This window comes from Procambarus clarkii, chromosome 56, assembly GCF_040958095.1.
Source record: "Procambarus clarkii isolate CNS0578487 chromosome 56, FALCON_Pclarkii_2.0, whole genome shotgun sequence".
Classification (NCBI taxonomy): Eukaryota; Metazoa; Arthropoda; class Malacostraca; order Decapoda; family Cambaridae; genus Procambarus; species Procambarus clarkii.
The window spans coordinates 17379186-17400842 of NC_091205.1; the positions used below are offsets into that span (position 1 = coordinate 17379186).

At 39.7% G+C, this 21657-nt stretch overlaps 2 protein-coding genes across 2 annotated transcripts in view; one reads left to right on the forward strand and one right to left on the reverse strand.

Annotated features, from left to right (window-relative positions):
• Scgbeta (sarcoglycan beta) overlaps window positions 1-5995 on the forward strand; it is a 23893-nt gene extending 17898 nt beyond the window's left edge. The window contains exon 7 of the mRNA XM_045762703.2: window positions 1767-5995. Within this exon, the coding sequence (XP_045618659.1) occupies window positions 1767-2081 (315 nt within the window). The 3' untranslated portion in view covers window positions 2082-5995. The remainder of the gene's footprint in view (window positions 1-1766) is intronic.
• Window positions 5989-21657, reverse strand: part of Mpi (mannose phosphate isomerase) — a 38987-nt gene continuing 23318 nt past the window's right edge. Inside the window, 1 exon segment of the mRNA XM_045762705.2 lies at window positions 5989-17786. Within this exon segment, the coding sequence (XP_045618661.1) occupies window positions 17550-17786 (237 nt within the window). The 3' untranslated portion in view covers window positions 5989-17549.

The window sequence follows — 21657 nt, forward strand, 5'->3', positions numbered from 1 at the left end:
ATTTTTTGCAGGGATATTCATGCAAAACTAGAGCAAAAAAAAAAATAATAAAAAAAAAATAAGGAGATTACTGACTGTGTGGCCACCTGTTATTGTCTGCATTCCCCATACCAGGTCAGTGGTTCTCTATGGTGAACACAAATGTAGATACTTATATATAATGTGTGTATTAGTGTAATACTGTAACAGCAAAAGGATTATGTTGGGAGGAGCCATTTGAGTGCCGGAGGTGGCGTCGTCTGCATGACTTGTCTAGCTGTGTAGGCCACTATGGTCTTTGGGCACCCTACAAGCTTAAGTGTACAGTTACGGTGCATACAGCATGTAGATACTTATATATAATGTGTGTGTATATAGTGTAATAACGCTACAAACAGTATTGTTGGGGGAAACATTTTAGTGCGCCTGACCTTGAATGAGTGAAGGAGGCAGCCGCCAGCTGTGTGTGTAGCGATGTCTCTTAGTGCTTGAACTATCTATATCAATTTAGTTGTACAGTTTTGGTAAACAAAACATGTAGATACTTACATATAATGTGTGTGTATATAGTGTAATAACTGCAAAACTATTTGTTTATTGCTTTATGAACGTAATAATTGAATCACTAATATGAACACAATACTTTTGAGTATAGCGATTGAGTCACACATTTTATTATATAAATCTATCACACTACACACTATTGAATAATATTACTGCAAAAAAAAAAACTAAGAAAAAATCAATCAGAGACATTGAAATAATTAAGTAATAATATTTTTGTGGCAACTCCGGCTTGACAGCTCGGGTGACGCTGACCGCCTCTGATGACTGCTCTGTCTACGCCCACATTTTGCCAGACTTCCTCGGCCTATTGCACCCAAAATATGTCACCTACGATTTTTTTCCCTCCTTGCTCTGGGAACACAAATTAACATTTTTAGAAAATGAAATAATATTTTTTTAATTTTTTTTCTTGCGCACAGGGATGTAAATCTCCTCGGGACCCCTTAGCAGCTTAAGGGTTAACTATGTAAAGATAAACTGTAATTGGTCAACAAATAATTCAACTACAACTGGCAAAACTTGGAACTTTGAATTTTTTGGGGATAATTTGTTCACAGATTTCAAACTCTATTTTCTTTGTCTTTTTAGGTTGTTTTGATGATTAGGGACCAGGTTAGGGCTTTATCACATATAAAGTATACATATATATCCCCTAAATCCCTATATTTTGTTTGTTTGGTGGGGAGGTAGTTTTTCTTGACTTCATTTCAACACATTGACCTACAACTTTCACATATTCGAGTATGAATGCCAAACAATGTTTATTAAACCATACAAGTAAATTAAAGAATTAGAACTACTTTATTCATTGTTGATAACTTCAACTTCAATTATCTCTAAAACCAGAGTTTCAACCTTAAGTGCATAAAAAAATCCAGTTTCTGACCGATTCTCACCATTTTTACATATAATGGGCACAGTTGTCTGTTCTACAATCCTAATAGATTGTTTTTTTCATAAACCTTAAATGTTGGAGCATGTGCCTAGTAGATTATGTACAAATAATTTGAAAGCATTTGAGCATGGTGCAAAATTTAATATCCCGGCCCCTTAAATGTACACCGCAGAACGTTCCCATGCTCAACTATTTGCAATCCTCTCTAATAGACACACATCTTACCTTGGGAAGTAACCATGTGATCTAATCTCAAAATATATTTTCATATTTCCTCAGAAGCTCTATATTGTACAAAAACCACTTCCCACATTTTTCATTACAGATTCGACTGAAAGGGAATGAAGGAATGTCATTTGATGGTGGAAAATTAACATGGTCAGCAGATCAAGATATATATGTTAAAAGTATAAATGGTTCAATTTTATTGGAGACTGGAGGTGGCATAATGGTAGATGTGAATACACTTCCTCTGGCTGGTCCTCTGGATGTGGCCAAGGACCGTGGTCAGTACAAGCTGTGCATGTGTATGCCTGAGGGCCAGCTGTTCCGTGTCCCCGTTCCAGCCGACAATAATCGCCGCAACTTTGCCAATCAAATCAACTGTGCCAGTTTTACTAATCCTTGTTCAAGTATTTAAATTACAGTATTTGTATGATGTATGTATTAAACTGTGTATATGGCATTATACTCCAGAATGATCATTAACTAAATAGCACATAGTTCCTGATAACAATGCCTAATACTCTATATTGAATGCCAAATTCCACAAAGGGATTTGCTATGCATTACTAATTCCGTTCTACACTTTAAATCTGGTTTTATTTAAGCTTGGTTTAAGCAGTTGGGCCCTTTTGAAAATGGCTGACTTGATTCATGCAAATAATAGTAAAAGAAGCACCATGTAGAACCCGCTGACAGGAAACCTACAAATTGTGAAGAATCTACCTATTTTGAATAGAAATTATTTTTAGTGTGTACTGTATTTTAAATTTAAGCATTATTTTTCTGACTTTATATTTTTGCTCAGGGATGAGCAGTTTATTATTGCACGTTTGCTCTACTGTGGCTTATTAGCAAGCTTTGAACTATGGCGTCTCAATAGTTGGTTTCGTAATAGCCTAATGACATATTTACACTATTTCCTGACCTTTACTGCTTAATAAGGCCTCAACCTAAAGGTATTGTTCAACATTGTTATGTTTCAAGGTTTTTAAAATGGCATTTGGCTTATTTGGTAATACAAAACATTAACTTTTCTGGGGGTCCAACAGTACATATTGGTATGTTTGACCAAATAGTTGTTATATGTACTTTCATTTTAGGAAGATGAGCTGGTTTATCTAATATGCTCATGACCAGAAGGCTTTGCATTATTTTGCAGTTTGTTAAACTAAAGCTGTAGCTCTGAGGCGGTATTCTGCTCACAAAAAGTTCTTTGCTCGCCACATTTCGGTATCGTGCACAAATCTGTGGTTTTAAATATTTTTGTCAGTAATTTTGGTTACAAAGCCAATAGGCTCTTTGTGTGGGTGTCACAATGTTACCTGTTACTCGGTGTATTTATTTGCTAGTGCTTCCACATGACAGTAGAATGATTTAGAAAATTCTTGCAGAGCAAGTTAGCTGGATAACTTGGTCTATGTTGATCAGTTTTTAGAACTGAGTAAGTTTGCTAAGTTAGGTTTGTTTTCTATGAATCCTTATGATGTTTTAATGGTATTCTAAGTGGGTTAATGATAGCTTCTTGAAAACTCTGTAATGAACTTGAAGAATAATTTAAAAGATTTAAAAGATTTAAGGTGATGAAGCATTCAATGTTCATTACATGCCTTGTGACATAAGTTACAGAAAAGAAATGGATAAGGAGGCATGCATGATATAAGTCGTCTCCAGCCATGATACCATCGTTTGCCACATTCACTAGCATGTTAGGTGACTAGTATTATGACTAGTATTAGTAAATTTGAATTTAAATTCTGTGGCTTGTGAACATTAAACACTAAAGGTAAATAAATTTGGGAACTAGTGTTTCACCTCGACCCCATGTAGTAGAAGTTGACGTGTATTGTCGTGCCAGTGAAGCTTTAGTCATCCCTAGACGGTTAGCTGCTACATATTACATATAAAATGTGATGTATTTTCATTGCTTTCCTTTATCTTGCCAAAATAGAAAGTGGAAAATTTGCTAGTTTACATATTGACTCCACATTAACTCGTAGGCAACTTTTGTAGAGACCTGCACCTGTCAAGCCTATAACAGTGTCACCTCATAGAATGCTCAGATTTTTATAAGGATTGATTTTGCTTGATTTGACACGCAACCGGAACCCGCTCTTGACACTCCAACTCACACCCGCAACACCCACAAAAAAAGTTTCTCTTGTTTCGTGTTTACTTTAGTTTTCGTGCTACAGTTCTCATTTAGGTATCAAAATATTCCTAAGAAAATAGACTACAATACTGAAACAATCTAAGACAATTATGTGTACTTACCAAAGCAAAGACGATTGTAGTAAAATAAGTTGAGCATTTTATCTCCACTCCACTTCCTTCAGGTACTGATTCCTGAAGTTGCTCAACAGATGTTCCTAGGTGGAGTGAAGCTGGTGTGGGTGGTTATTTCTTGTCCACCCAATACACCCTTTTCCTGTGATAAGTGGTGTAACAAGGTATGACGCAAAGTGGAACATCGCATGTCTTGCACGCTATACCAGTTTCCTTCCTGATACCCGACTTTGAACACACTTCACACCTGCGACGTTTGGGGATTTTTACCAGCTCATGTTTCAATTTATAGTTCAGGCGAGTCTCTGCTATAACAACACATCGCTGTTGTCTCTGGGTTGGCAATAAACTACTGTCTGACTCGTCGCTCTCACTATTGTTTTCAAACACTAATGTGGAATATGAATTATCTTCATCAGATTCAGCTTCAGCACTAGGTGTAGACGTGAAGAGAGGGCGCCTCACACCCGACGGGCCAGGTGTTGACGGGTCAGCAGCAGGATACACAGGACCAGTGTCATCATTTATGTCTGGAGCATGAACTAGATGTGGAGATGGTGTAGTTGTTGCAGGCCACTCTGCCTTGTCAAATTTCAATAAAGACCAAATAGCAACTTCATGGAACTGGAGCAGAGTTAGTTTCCTTCGATCATCTGTGTTGGCCTTGTACAATGCATAAGCGTTTTGCAATGCCATTTGCAAGAAATAAAATGTTATTTTCTTGGTCCACTTCTGACATTTCCTGGCGAAATGGTAATACTTTACCATTTGATCAAAGTGGTCAACATCCTTCATGAACTTATTGTAGTCAACAATTGCCTGTGGTTTGTTCACCACAACCTGCTGTAGTCTTACTGTTTGTTCCATCTGCCCTGCGAACTCGTTTTCTTTTCTGAACTTTCTTTGTGTCTGCATTGTGTAGGTTGGGCGAGGGGAGAGCCGAGGGGAGGCCGAGGGGAGAGAGATCCGATCGCTCCACGTGACAACAAAACAATGGGCCTGTCACGTGACCCAGTAGGCCGACGTGACTTGCGGCCTACCCGAGAGAACGGGAATTTCATGGCGCGGAGTTTGAAACAAACCCCAAGTAAATAGGATTTAAACTGGATTTTTTACAAATATTTTAAACCGCACCGTAAATTTACGTCGTGATCCGACAAGCGGTTAGGGAAAACGCCCGTAATTCCAAGTCGAAAATCCAGGAATTAAGATTAGACATTTATTTTTCTGCTCATATTAGCATCATGAATATCTACAAACTCTTGAATATTTTGTAACAAAATGCTATGGTCTGCAAGGCTTAGCATTTTTTTTTTTTAATTGCTTGTTTCCATTATAGATATATTTTATTAACAATCTTAATAGCTTTTCTTGGATGATGAAAATAATTAAATGTTTTTAATACTGTACATCAACACTTGTCATATCTGAATTTAGAAGTGTACAGACTATTTAATGTCAGTTTTTGTATTTCAAAATATGTACAGGAGTTCATTTCAGTTCATTTATATACTACAGTATTTAAAATGTAAGATAAAATTGCTTGCACTATGTAAGCAGCAGTAATTTAAGGATTCTTGTATGTTTTTGTTGGAATCTTGGTCTGTTTTCTGCACTTACTGTTAATCTTTGGACATTGTACAGTTGTTTTTTTTAAGTTTGCAAGTGATAAAAGTTTAAACTGTATAGCAAAGATACAATGTACAGAAATTAATTGAACTTGTATTCAAATATGAATTTATATAATTGGAAATAATGTCACTGAATGTGTGTGCTTCCTTATAACAAACTGTGTTGTGCGACCTATTAATAATAGGTACTAGTCACTTGTATCATTGACCTATTTAACTTAACCAAAGATTGAGTATTTTGTTATTAGTTAGGCATAGACTAAAAGCTTCATAAACAAATGCTGTTATATGTAGCTTAACAATGAAATAGTTTTCTTTTACCACAAATACTTGTTTGAAATTAATGCATTTTAACAAGTTTCATTACTGTAAGTAGTATGGCAAATACAAGGAAATAAAATCCATATCTAGAGTACGTATTTTAGTTTCATTTATGAGTGAAGCCTACATATCACTGCGCAATTTACCTTAGTTTTTTAACCAGCAGGATTCCTGCTTGTTCTCAAAACAGCCTAAATACTTCAGTATTCCCTCGGGAATCACTGCAGAATATATATATATATATTTTTTTTTTAAAGAATCTTCATATAGCCATACATTTCAACTTTAAATAACACACACCAAAATATACTGTACTGCATATAGATCCTTAATAACACTAGATTAATAAAAATTAAAACGTTTTACTCGTGTTTAAGTTAAGGCAGGGGTGATAATGGGAAATTAGAAATACTGAAGTGTTTCATTATACCTGAATAAGGGGTTATGGTTGTTCTACTTCTCCAGCCCAGCCTAGGGTCAAGCTTGACTTGTGATAACTTGGTCCACCAGACTATTGCTTGGAGCAGCTTGCAGGCCCACATATTTACTACAGCCCAGTTGGTCCAGCACTTTTTTAAGACATCTGCATTTATTCCAACAATATTTCTTATGCTTGCTAGGAGGGTGCTGAACAACTGTGGACCTCTAAAGTTTACAGCGTTCTCTGATGGTGCATATGGCACCTCACCAATGAAGAGCAGAGGTGCCATCAGAGAACACTATGACCATCGGAGGTCCACGGTTGTTCAACATACTCCCAGTGAGTATAAAAAAATATTACCAGAACAACTGTGGACATCAAGAGAAAACTAGATAGTTTTCTTCAAGAAGTGCCAACCAACTGGGCTGTGGTGGATATGTGGGCCTGCGGGCCGCTCCAAGCAACAGCCTGGTGGACCAAGTTCTCATAAGTCAAGCCTGGTCCCGGGCCAGGCTTGGGGAGTAGTAGTAGTCCCAGAACCCCATCCAGGTACAACCAAACAATTCAGTATTACAGTTGGCTATTAGAAAAAGTGATTGATCTGAATACATTAAATGACTTTTATAATAATTTACACCAAAAATAATGAACATAATAGCTATATACTCAATCAAACCATACAAGCACATTCAGTACAAATGTAAATCATGTTAGTATTTGTTATCTACAGGCATATTTGAGCATACATGCTGAAACAATGGCCAGGCCTAAACTCCAGAACTAGTCATTATCTGATACAGTACTTTGCTGTAATTTATCTAATTTTAAACCAAAGATATAATTTTCTCAGATCAAAGAGGGGCCATAACACAAACTTAATGTTTAGCTTTAAGGGGCCAATAGATTAAAAAATGAAAATTGTTCGATTTCAATCAAACATTTTTGACGAGTTGCATATGAAAAGGGTTTCATCTGGTCCAAGTCTCAGCATCGGAGCATAAATAGGAAGGGAGAACAAAAATATTGAAGTAGGTGTCAAAAATTTTCCAAAATGGTCAAAAACGATTATCAAACAAGTGTCAACTGAAATCATGTCTGACTCTCAGCTATCACAATAGCATATATTAAAAAAAAAAAAAATTATTTTTATTAAAAAAATAATTTGATTTTTTTTCAATTTGATTTTTCTTATTTATTTATCGGACAATTTGCATGAAACTTATACACCTGACTGCACGTAAGCCTATCTGTGAGGGTGCTAATTTTGGAGGAATTGGTTGATGTCAACCTCGGCCACAGACAGCAGCACCTTGGACTTTATTTTTTACTTAGTTATTTCAAGTAACATAAATGTTCATATAACTCATTTTTTATTCAATTTACATGAAACTTACACCTTATATGTAAAGTTTATGTCTCTAAAATATAGGGCCAGCGTTTTTTCCTAAGCTCATTTATTGATTTTATAATAGCAATAAACATGTTACATCTGCATATTTTTTTGGAGGAACTTTGACTATTTGTATTAAGAAAACTAAACATGTTTTAAAAAATCCTCGGCCTCAGATCCTTTATTATATGCTAATATGTCAGAAAAGTGTCATAGAATGATTATATCTGAAACGTGTGGTTGTATATACACACTTGAAAATGTGTAATATTCGTTGAAAAAAAAAAAATAAATCTCCCTTACTATTTAGGCTGCAGTACTGAAACTTGGAACAATTGCAGCCCATTTTCATATACAACTAGTCAAAAAATAATGGTTGACATTGAACAACTTTTAATAATTAATCTATTGGCTCCTTAAAAGTAGGTTTAGGTTACTGCTAGAGTACTGTAGTTCATTTACACCCCTGGTTTAACATTACAAACTTCTGCCTTCTGTAAACATGGTTTTAGGGCTGACTTTGTATACATAAATTATTTTTGTCTACTTCTGTAGAAGCTGCAATGGTGAGGATTATACACTCCAACTAGAGATAACTGATCACAACAAGGGTATCCTCTATACCTTTCCCTCACCCCTCACCCTTTTTTTTTTTAAGAAAATAGAGGAGAACAGAAAATCAAGATAGGTTTATGTCATGCACCTGTGAGCATGACATCGAGGCAAAGTTGATGCGTCACTCCGAGAATGCACGAATCGACACTCATCATAAGTTACCTCGGCTTAAAGTGACCTACACAGACTAGTCACAGTTCAATAAGAAACACCTCCCTGTTATTGTCTGACACTTAAAACATAACACAGGGAATCTTGTCATGTTCAAGCACTGTACTCGATAGCAAAATATAAAGTAACAATAAAATTTATGGGAAGGAATAAATAATACATTAGCTTTCTAAAGTTACTGTCATACACTAACCTTATTCATAATACTGAAATACAAATATTAGAATAGTCTCCTGGTCCCTCACCATTTTAGCCTCACCCCATCTTACCTTACTTGTATTGGTCTTATTTGATTTCCATTATATATCATAACAAAAAGTCCACTCTAAACTTAGTGTTTTTCTAAATCATTGTGAGCCCTTTCTGCTCTCTTCAACCAATTTAAGATACTTTACATGTACTGTACTGTACTGTATAATAAGTTCACTATACAATTCTACCAAATACTGTACTGTACTATACACATGTTTTACATGCTTAAAGTACAATAGCCAGTGTTATTCTTCCTATTACTCTACCTGCCAGACATCATCTCTCTTCATCTCATATGATAGAGTTGATAGTGACAAGCAGTGAAGCCTTTTATCAATACTGGTTTAGTTACCATTCAAATTGAGCATCAAGAGGTGCAATTCAATAAACAAATTTCATGATTAAATAATATACTTCACAAATCATTCATGCTTATGGGGAATGGGAATGAACATTTCCCCATATTTCTTATATATATATACTGTACTATATTTTTGTAAATAAAATCAATTACTATTTGATAATCCAATAAAATCTCCAACTATACAATTTTGTAAGTCAACTTTTTGCCTTCCTGAACTTAATTCTACATAGCTTATATTTATTGTTATTCTTCTTTTTGCCTAAATATTTATATTTATGATACCTTGTTTCCTATGAGACCTGCCCTCACTCCATAATAATGTTGCTTTAAATGTAACACCTACCAGGTTGTGTAAGTAATTATCAAAAGAAAGCACCAAACCAGGAAGGCTATGTAGCACCATCAAATGTGCAGAATAATTAGAGGGCGCTTAATATCACCAAGGATGCCAATACGAGAACAAACGCATAAGGCGAATGATATCAACAGCATCCGATTCACCAAGAATTCTATCGGGGGACAATTGACCTAAAGAGACGGTCGGAAAACAAGACACACGCTCGTCCTGGAAGTCAGGACATTCAACAAGGATATGTATGACTCTAAGAGGGACAATGCATTTGGACAATAAGGAGCTGGGCGGTGCTCCATTAAGTGACCGTGAGTTAAATGTGTATGGCCAAGACGCAACCTCGCTAGAGCCGTTTCCCACCGCCGGTTACAGTGATAGGAGGAAGGCCACGGGGACACAATATGCTTAAGAGTAACAACAGAAGACCAACAACCCTGCCAATGGGCAAGTATGGAGGAATGAAAAACCGGGTAAAAATCGGAATAAGGAATACCTTTACGGGAGATGGGACAAGAGCAGATAGCTTCCCTAGCGGCAGTATCCACACGCCCATTTAAAGAAACAAATATGGCTGGGAACCCAGCAAAACTCTACGGATTTAAATTTACTGGAGATAAGAAACAGCCAATATTGAATCTCGACGACCACCGGATGGACCGGATTAAAAGACCTAGAGCCATGAGGGCACTACGAGAGTCAACTACAACCACAAAAGAGGAATGACAACGAGAAAGCAGGAGACGAAGAGCATAGAGAATAGCATAAAGTTCTGCTGTGAAGATTCTAGTCTCCGGAACTAGGCGACACATATAAGTGCGGTCAGGAAAAACAACAGAGTAGCCTACACCATCCGCAGACTTAGACCCATCGGTGAAGATGGAAACAGTGGGAGTGCGAAGAAAAGTGCTCAAGGAAAAGGCGTTTCAGAACCGTAGGAGGGGTAAAAGCTTTAGTGATGCGGGTGATGCGGGATACACAAAATTTTGGAAGGAGGACTCTCCATGGGGGCAAGGAAGGAATAATACGAGGAGACATTAGAAATACGAACTGAAAAAAAATCCTGTAAACGAGATAACCGGACAGAAAGAGAGAGGTGATGAAGAGGAACAGGAACTACAGGAGGGGTAAAAGTCAAGGCACGACAGAGGCCAGACGAAGGATGGACCTCTGTCGCTATCTTGCAAGGACCTCGCAAGATAGCGAACACAGTAGCAATCACGGCGGTCCTGGAGGGAGGGAGCGAGTTATCAAGGGAAAGCGCCAAGCCATTTCGACTATATAGCACTTGGAAGGGGTCAGGATAAGGATTTGAGATAGGACGGGGGGAAGGAATGGTGCCCAACCACTTGGACGGTCGGGGATTGAACACCGACCTGCATGAAGCGAGACCGTCGCCCTACCGTCCAGCCCAAGTGGTTGGGCGCGGCGGTCCTGGAGAGATAGGAAGCCAGTGTCAACATACAAGCTGAGGGCAGGAGTCGAACAAAAGGCACCAGAGCCGAGGCGCAACCCAGTATGGTGCAAAGCATCAAGACGGCGAAGAGTAGACGGGGAAGCAGACGAGTAAGCAGGGCAACCATAATCGAGTTTAGACAGTACGAGAGAGGAATGTAAAGCGAGGAGTGTGCGCCTATCCACTCCCTCAAGAAGTATGGGACAAAACCTTAAGGAGGATTTACAGGAGCCGGTCGGCCGAGCGGACAGCACGCTGGACTTGTGATCCCGTGGTCCTGGGTTCGATCCCAGGCGCCGGCGAGAAACAATGGGCAGAGTTTCTTTCACCCTATGCCCCTGTTACCTAGCAGTAAAATAGGTACCTGGGTGTTAGTCAGCTGTCACGGGCTGCTTCCTGGGGGTGGAGGCCTGGTCGAGGACCGGGCCGCGGGGACACTAAAGCCCCGAAATCATCTCAAGATAACCTCAAGAAGGGTAAGGGCCTTAGGGCATTCAACTCTGAGGTAAGAGATATGGGGCAACCTAGATAAACGAGTGTCAAAGATTAACCCCAAAAGCTTAGCGGAATCCTTCTACTCAAGGGGATGACCATAGAGCGCCAAAGAGGGACAAAGAAGACATGCTTCCAAGTAAAAGTCATAGCACAAGTCTTAGACGTAGAGAACCTGAAGCCATGACCGGTGGCCCAAGATGACACGGCATCAATCGCAAGTTGAAGCCGCCGTTGAAGGAGAGGTGAATCATCACCCCGACAGCAAAGGGTAAGAGCGTCGACATAGAGAGCGAAGAAGACGCCAGAAGGAAGGGAGGAAAGAAGACCATTGAGAGCAACTAGAAAAAAAAGAGTAGCGCTCTAAACACTACCTTGGGGTACACCCTCATATTGCCAAAAAGGAACGACGAGAGAGTGGTATCAAGCCTCACTCGAAAGGAACGACGAGAGAGGAAGCTTTGGAGAAAGAAGAGGAGATTACCACAAAGGCCAAAAGAATGAAGTTGGGACAGAATATGATATCGCCAGGTGGTGTTGTAAGTCTTTTCCAGGTCAAAAGAGATGGCAACAACAGAGGTCTTCACAGCAAAAGCAGTATGAATACAGACCTCCAAACTCCCCAGGACATCTGTTGTCCTGTGACACTTACGAAAACCAAATTGAGAAGGAGAGGTGGTGATAGTAGTCCAAGAACTACATCATATGAACGTTAACCACACGTTCAAAGAGTTTGCGCACACAACTCGTGAGGGCAATAGGGCGGAAGTCCTTAGGGGATGTCCCAAGACACCCTGGTTTCCGAACAGGGAGGACAACAGTGTCGAGCCAGTCCTCAGGGACTGATGACGACTCCCAGACCTGATTATACAGACTCGGTAAATACTGAGATGTACACGGAGGGAGATAGTGAAGCATCTCATAATGAAAGCCATCGAAGCCCACCGCCGTAGAACCGCAGAGGGCTAAGGCAGAATGAAGTTCAGAGAGAGAGAGAGAGAGAGAGAGAGAGAAGGGATCATTATAGGGAAGGCGGAGATGGGTGCAGAAATCTAAAGGACGAGATTCAAGAACAGGCTTACGAAGAAGGAAAGATTGAGGCCATGTTGTGTAGTGGTTATCACATGTCACACACAAGGTCCCAGCTTCGACCTGGGACCCTGGTGAGTTATGTGCCCTGGCGAGCACATAACTTTTGTATATAAGCTCTCGCAAGTCAAGTCTGGCCTCAGGCGGGGCTTGGGCAGTAGAACAACTCCCAGAACCCCATCCAGGTACAAGCCAGGTTGCACTCTAAACATTTGCCAAAGAATTCATCAAGCAGGTTTTGCAATGAACATTCAAACAGTTGTTACCTACTTATATAGAGTTATGTGTGAATTCCCTTAATGAAGATGCATTACTGAAGAAAGTATATGGAAAATGAGTAACAAGGAAAAATAGGTGTCACTGAAAATGCAAGGTGGGGGGAGAGGGAACCATATGAGCAGGTAAAGTTGTGCAACTGTGTGGCCATAGAAACTAAACCACCAATGGGAGAAGCCACACCCACTTTACTTCTACCACAGTTGTGGTTACATAAGCGACTGTGGCTAACTACACATTTCTTTCACCAAGTGTGCTGTTCAAACAACCATTATTAAGTGTTTCTACTAAAAAGTTTTACCATCGTTAAGTATTTCTACTCAAAAGTTATTTGATAGGAGATTCTTTTAGCAAATGTTTCCTTAGTAATAATCGTGCATTTACCACTTTCAATATTTAAAAATATTCAAACTCCATTACCATTCTCTAAATGCAAGACACAAACTGTAAAAGATAGAGTGCTATGTGGATTATTAGAGCCAGCTGGTACCTCTGGATGTCCTGATGACTGACAATTCAGATAACAGAATAAGAGATTTGAGGTGTAATTTCTTCTTTTTGGGTGGAGGGTTATTTGATCATAGTGTAACTACCTTCAATGATATTTTAATATGAATATGTATGTGTAGGAAACCAATGAAATTTATGTGTAATCTGGTATAATTAAGTGTCTACTGCTAAATCATGTGAAGACTTCACGGACAATGTGTATTAACCCCACATTAACAGGATACGCTCCTGTTAATGGTGTTGGTAAACTGAAAGGTTTTATGTCTGGATAACCCAAGAATCTGGAAAATGGTGATATAGTTAATGGGTGTACCACTGTACTGTAATAAAATGTATTGAAAAGATGAAGGCTGATGCATCTGTAAGTGTGTGTGTGCATGGACACTGGCATTAGTGAATAAGGACCACAAACGGCACAACATACCCAAAACAGAAGTGTTTACATACAGACAAATGGATGGACAATACCATATGATGTCTGCTTACATAAGGGCATACAGAGAGATACAGACCCATAACTATCTTTACCAAACATTTTGATCTCTGGCATCAAACAATAAGACTGATCTTTGTTAGGCTCTGACATTTTTATGCAATATCAAGATAACCATTCAAGATACTGTACATGTCCATGTGAAGACAAGAAAATATTATGAACTGAAAAATTAGAGTTTAGACACAAGATTTTATGGAGAAACAGACAATACTAAACCCACGACGTGGGATCAAGTTACCAGCACCACCACCTTATGCTCCTGGGGGCATGCAAACAACATAACGGGCATCATAAGCACCCAAATAAATAATAAGACACGGTGCTGAATAACCTAACCAGTTCCAGTACATGACCTCAGGCCAAAATTCCAACATATCATAATGAATTATATTTTAACACATCTATATAAAAACAATGCAGAACCAAAAATAAGGGTAACCAGCTGAAAGTTGAGCAAGTGATCATAATATTCTCTACACAACACCATAACACGTGTGCTTAAAGATGCTTGTGCTTCCAGGGCCAACTAAGCCAGACTCATAATTCATGTTAAGATATGAATTACTACTTTAAAAACACATACTCAAGTTTTTAATTTATTGCCATTTCATCAATTTATATGAGTCATTACAAATACTGTAGATTCTGTATACACAAATACACTGCCTTCATTGAGAGCTTACAATTGTATTATCATCACTGTATTAACATAATGTGTTATTGAAATTTGAATTCCTAGCTTAAATTATGAGTTATAATTAAATGACAAAAATAAAAACAAGAAGCTTTTCCATTTTGCGCACACAAGCATCAAAGAAGAACCTGTGCTCACTCAGGCATTTAAGAAGAGCCACTTCATTTATAATACAAATTCTACCACAATACAAATACAATACAAAAGTTATGTTTATGTTTTAGCAAATAATGACATTTAAGTCATATAGTTATATAATACATAATTTTCTGTACCACAATGAATGGATATTTCCTTGCAAGTTATTCTCTTATCACAAGTGAATAGTTATTTATCTATATCCAATACAGTACTGTATACTTTCTTATTGATTTGCCAACTGACAATTGCAGAGCAGCATGCCGTTATCCTACACCTCCATACTACACAACCCCTCTCACCCAAACACTTCTTCACCCCACACCTTATTCGTACTGATGTACCCCACACCTTATTCGTACTGATGTACCCCACACCTTATTCGTACTGATGTAAGGTATTCCCACTCCATACCAAATTCATCAAAGTATTCCATCCCATACTTCCTCCACCACCACCATTCTCCATGTGCTGCACCCCTACACTCTCATGCCTCAGCCTCTTACCTCGTATCTCTCTATACTCAGCCCTCATAACAAACCTACTTTAAGTGCACACTCTCCTAGTTAATCTAACATTAAATAATCACATCTCATTCAGGTGAACCACAGTATGCTAAAATATGGCTATGAAAAATATTATTTCAAAAACTGCAAAAGGTAATGATATTTTATTGAAAAAAACTAAGTTAATTTTATACATAGAAATTAATGTCTCAGTCCCAATTTGATGCCTCAGAGCATTAAAGATATTTAAAAAGAGCACCAGAAACATATATTAAGGATTTCTACTTAGTTTCACTCATTGATCAAAAAATTTAATCTGCTTGAATTTTCCTTATTTATCTCCTGCTGGACTACTACACTCCCATACTTATCTCCTGCTGGACTACTACACTCCCATACTTATCTCCTGCTGAACTACTACACTCCCATACTTATCTCCTGCTGGACTACTACACTCCCATACTTATCTCCTGCTGGACTACTACACTCCCATACTTATCTCCTGCTGAACTACTACACTCCCATACTTATCTCCTGCTGGACTACTACACTCCCATACTTATCTCCTGCTGAACTACTACACTCCCATACTTATCTCCTGCTGGACTACTACACTCCCATACTTATCTCCTGCTGGACTACTACACTCCCATACTTATCTCCTGCTGGACTACTACACTCCCATACTTATCTCCTGCTGAACTACTACACTCCCATATTTCACAGTAGAATGAATGATAACTACTAAATGTATTATTTATAACAGAAAAAACAAGTGTGATGGTGTATGTCACTACCACTGAACATAAAGACTAGTTATAATAACCAGAAAACGTTTAGTATTATCACCTGTTACACAATACTAAGACACTTTCTACATGAATGATGAGTGACCTCCCAGATGCATAGTTAAAACTTGCAGTTAACTACTAAATTCATTGCTTGTAATTACTGTACAGTATTTAAAAAAAAAAAATTGTCTATACCACTATACTGTACCACTTTACATTCAAAATGCAATAATTTACTGTACCGTCCTCAAGAACGTGCATGCGCTGGTATGATGTAAACGACAACTGCCGACTCGTGAATGATTAGTAATACTGTACCTGTATATTACTGGATTATATTACCTGCTACTATTTCCAATTTTAATTCCAACAAATTTACAATTTTTTTTTTTTTTAGGAAATAAGAGGAACAGAAAGGTGATACATTATTGCAGGTAATATAACCCTTGTATTATTAATGGCTTCCATCATCCTTCACGTGTTGTGTCGTCCCACCCAGAAAGTTGGCCGTACCCCGAGGCCATCACACACCACCTTGGCTAGTTAGTGTGTATCATAGTTAATGACATATGACAACCTTAACTATAGAAAACCTTTGATTTTCTCATCTGTGGAAGAGTACTATTCTTTATACTAACGTTCATCAAACTGCAAAAATGACTTTTTTAAACATCTTTACAATGCCTTTAATTTCAACAAATTCTTTATCTCATGTCAAGTATTATTTTATTTATATTAATACCAACACAACTGTGTATATAAAGTTTTACATAATTATAAAATATATATAATAAATGTCCAAGCACCAGTCTCTCATTACCTGAAAAATGCGGATCCAAGACAAATTTTGCCCTTCGAGCAGTGGAGGCTTCTAGCTAAAAAATAATATAAACTACTCTAATTTTTTGTTTACTTCATATCACAGAACATTGACCGAGAAGTAGCGGGAGGGACGACATCATTATTACTGGGAGGGCTCATGATATCTCTTTCCCAATTTCTTCATTGATGAATGAAGGCCTAAAGGATGCTTGCTTTAAGTATATGCAGTAAAATTCTTCAGTTTCTATGAAATTTTAACTAAAATAATAATGGCATATCTTGTACATGGATTTGATTTTTCTTTATGTTTGAAGTAATATGAAAACATACAAAACAGCAGATTAACATATTATAATTCTCATTGTCTTATAACACATAACAAGGGCATGCAAATGATAAATGCTCAACTACATCCTACCACAGACACTTAAAGATATCAGAATTTGATCTATCTAAAGCAAGAGAGGTCTCAAAAGACAACAGATCTGTGTATATGATAATAGAAAGTTAAAATGCAACAAATATTGCAAATTTAAAAGCTTACAATTAGTTGGAAACTTTTCCTGCTTTCTATAACTTTTAGCAAATTTATATAATATAATAAATTTACTACAGACAATAACACGTTTAAAATTTAACAATTCGTGTACTTAAATTCTTTCAAGGCATCACATAACAACCATTACTATTCTGGTAAAATATTAATCATCAATAATTTTAACAGTGTATATATATATACTGTATATATATACATATATATATATATATATATATATATATAGCTACTTATTAATGCACTCTCAAATTCCCTGAAATTTAAAGGATGCATAAAGCACGAAAGGCAAGGAAGCGTGTTCCAGGTCTGGGCTTCAGAGTCAAAGACTGTTCTGCTACTAAAAACAATACGGAACCCCGCTGAAGGGAAGTAGCATGTGGCACCTCTCCAGGGGATGCTGGGTTTGCTTCCACATCATCTGCATTACCTTCCACCACCAAGACAATACTTGCTGATTCTATAGGTCTTAAAGTATACTGCTCCATTCCAGCAGGTATCTGATGGGAAAAAAAAAACAAGCAACTATATTTGTACATTTTTTTCTTTTTTAATTTATTTATTTTAAAATACATTTTAGCTAGAGATCTTCAACTTTAAATAAAGTGCACCTTAATGGGAAATATTCAAACGACATATGAATGATGATACTGTGGACAACCTGAGAAATAAGAGTTCAGGAACAGGGAATCAGGAAAACCAGATCAACCCACCAGGGTTGATCACTGAACCCTCAACTGAGCTGAACTTTGACACTGAAATTGAACTGGTGGCCCAAAGGTAATGGTGTAAAGCCACCACTGGACAAAGCACATTATGTACCCCCCAGCTGAACCAAGGATGCACAACTAAAGGAACCCTCTGGAAGCCTGCCGACTCATTCTTTACCAGAAAAGAGGGGGCTGGCTGTAACCAAACAAAATGAACATCAGGACTAAAAGAACAAAACCCCCAGAACTGGAGCAGAGCTTGAAGCTCACCCACCCAACAACAGGCAGACTAGCAGAAGAGAGAAAAGAAAGAACCTAGTCCTAGTAAACCTTCGAGAACCAGGTATCAACCAGGTATCAACTAGAGAATACAGAAACGAGCACAAATGACGAAGGCACCAAAAAACCCAGTCGCACCCGAGACTGAAAGGCATGCAGAACCCCAAGAAGAGGGGAACATGATGGGAAAGTCCTGTCCCAAGTTAAAAGGGGTGAACAATGGAGAAGAGTACCCACCGACAGGAAGGAACCAACGGGCGTAAGGAACAAGGAACAGAGCCCGGGGAAGGGCCAACACCCAACAACTCGTGTGGAGAGTGGGGAAGGAAAAACACCACTCCGCGCAACCGCAAGCCCCGTCCAAGGGGTAGAAAAAACCTCGGCGGGTTGCAATGGGGGCCAGAGGCCCCCCCCAAGTCAGCCCTCCCCCAGCCCCGGGAACCCACACGGCAGGCCCCGGGGCCGAGCCGTCCCCCCCCCCAAAGCCCCAGCCTCAAGAAAAACCAGGGCAGCCGTGAAAAACAGAAAGGAATGGAGCCCACTGGCAGACTCATACAACACGTCTGGAGGAACAGGCTCAAATGCCCCCATCGCTACCCTAGAAGAGGAATTCCCCAAGACCAACCAAGTCTCAAAACCATGGAAGCCCCGCCCCGATCCCGAACCTACAGACGGTAAGGACCCGGATGCAGGGAGGAAGGGCGGTGGGCGGGGGTGGGGGGGTTACCCGACAAAACCACCAACCACAAGGGGCAGTCTCGGGGCTTCCAGGAAGCAAACAACCTAGTGCGTTGCCACCGAAACTTAACGTGCAACGGCCATGCTGCCTGCACCCACTTAGTCAGCAGAAGACTGGGTAACCGAGCCACAGCAAGCAACAAAACTCGCAGGACCCCGGGCCGAAGGTGTCACCGACCCCACAGGCAGCTGATGGAGGCAAAACAGCAAGTGTCACCCCTGAGACAAGGGGACAGAGCAACCCTCAAACTCGCACAAAGCGAGGGGGGGACTCCGGGGCCATATCCATCGGGTCCAGGCTCCCCCTAGGGGATTCCCAGGGTCTTGAGCGTTTACTATAAGAGGACTCGCGCTCAGGTAATCCCAGGCAGGGTACTGCTAACCGGCGCCCATGTCTACCAAACAACCTTCTAAGAACTGAACCCCGGGACATGTACACTCACAGGGACCTAGCAGGGGGGAACCACCGGAAGAAGGAAAAGAATCCAGTACAAAGGGGACAATAACCAAAGGCAGACCCCCTCACCAGGTAGACAAACAAAAAGGAAAAAGAAAATCCCTACAAGAGGACAACGTACCCAGGCGGAACAGAGCCGGCCGCTATGATTGGTGAAAACAAACTGCACAGTACCCTGCACCCCTACCACTGCAAACTGCCCCTTACCCTAAGGCGAACAAGGGAGACAGAACCCTCATCACACAAAGGGCGGCCTGAAAACCAAAAAGTAGATGGCCTAGCAGAAGCAGGACCCAAGGAACTTGTGGAAGGTAACCCCAAGCTCCAAGGGCAGTACTTACAGGGCACCTAGGGAAGGCAACCCTAGGCGCATGCAGCCCGAGTACTGGAGACTCACTCTCGGCTCACACACCACCTAGAAGACAGACACCACACTCTAGGTACACAGTGCTGAAACAACTATCGGAGCCAGAGCACACAACCAGTGCCTTTAGCATCAGCCGAAGAACTGATGGGTGGATAGCCGGCGTGAGAGGTTTGGGGCTTCCCCTTCCCCCTCCCGGGGAGGGGGGAGCTGCGCAGACAGAGGCACGGTGACGTGTGACGTCATACTTGCTTGTTTGTTTTCTGTTGGGAGTTCTATCCACTAGTTCGGCTTTAGGTAGCAATTTTTACCAGAATAGGGGTTTGTTTTGGGTTGCTTACCTTTCTGGATGTTTGACCCGGTCGATGGCAGACATAGAATGCTTCCAACCACACGGGAGTTCTATAGGCCATTGCTTCCCTTGCCTCTCTGAGGGGGCCCGGTTCTGGCCGTGGTCCCCGGTAGGCCCTAAGAACTCCATACACATGACTGATGCCAAAGTCTGACATTAGCATATCAGCCTGTTATAGCTCCGGGGAGCCGACAGTGCTCCCCCAGAAAAGTTATTATATATCTCGCCATGGGTCCCAAGAAAGCCAGTGGTAAGTTTCAAGGCAAGAAATCGCATGTGAGAATGACCATAGAGGAAAAACAAGAGATCATTCATAAACATGAAAATGGTACAAGTGTTGTTGAACTAGCTAGGCAGTACAACAAATCCATGTTAATGATATGCACTGTACTAGCCAAAAAAAAAGGACATTATGAGTGCTAAAGTGGCAAAAGGCGCATCAACAATCATGAAACAAAGACCACAAATACTTGAGGATGTGGAAAAGTTGTTATTAATTTGGATACACAACAAGGAGTTAGCGGGTGATAGTGTTTAAGAGGCCATCATTTGTGAGAAAGCCAGGGTATTGCATGAAGACCTTGTAAAGAAAACCCCTGGAACGAGTGCAGATGCAAAAGACTAAGGCAAGCAGGGGATGGTTTGACAAATTTAGGAAAAAGAAGTGGTATTCTTAGTGTTGTGAGGCATGGGGAGGCTGCCAGCTCGGACAAACCAGCGGCTGAAAGATTTATTGAAGAATTTAAAGAGTTTGTAGAGGCTGAGGGATACCTACCACAACAAGTGTTTAATTGTGACGAGACAGGACTATTCTGGAAAAGATTGCCTAAGAGGATATATATTACCAAGGAGGAAAAATCATTGCCCAGACACAAGCCTATGAAAGATAGGTTTACGCTTCTGTTGTGTGGAAATGCGAGTGGCGATTTGAAAATTAATCCCTTGCTTGTGCATCATTCTGAAAATCCAAGGGTTTCAAAAAGTATGGTGTGCAGAAAAACCAAATGTGTGTGATGTGGAGGGCTAATAATAAGGCATGGGTGACTAGGATGTTTTTTACGTTGTGGGTGAATGATGTGGTGCCCTGCCATACAAAAATATCTGCAGGAGAAAAGTTTGCCACTGCAACTCCTCGACAATGTTCCTGCTCATCCTCCAGGCTTGGAAGATGCATTGTTGAACAGATATAATTTTCTCACAATAAAGTTTCTTCCTTCTAACACCACTCCTTTAATTCAGCCTATGGACCAGAAAATCATAGCGAATTTTAAGAAACTTTATGAAAGGGCACTTTTCCGGAAATGTTTTGAAGTGACTGAAGCCATAAATCTCACCCTCAACGAGTTCTGGAAAACCATTTTAATATTTGTAGTGCTCTAAACCTCGTTGACAAAGCCTGGTAAGAAGTGACTCAAAGAACCTTTATCTCTGGCTGGAGAAAATTGTGGCCTGAATGTGTCCCAGAATTAGA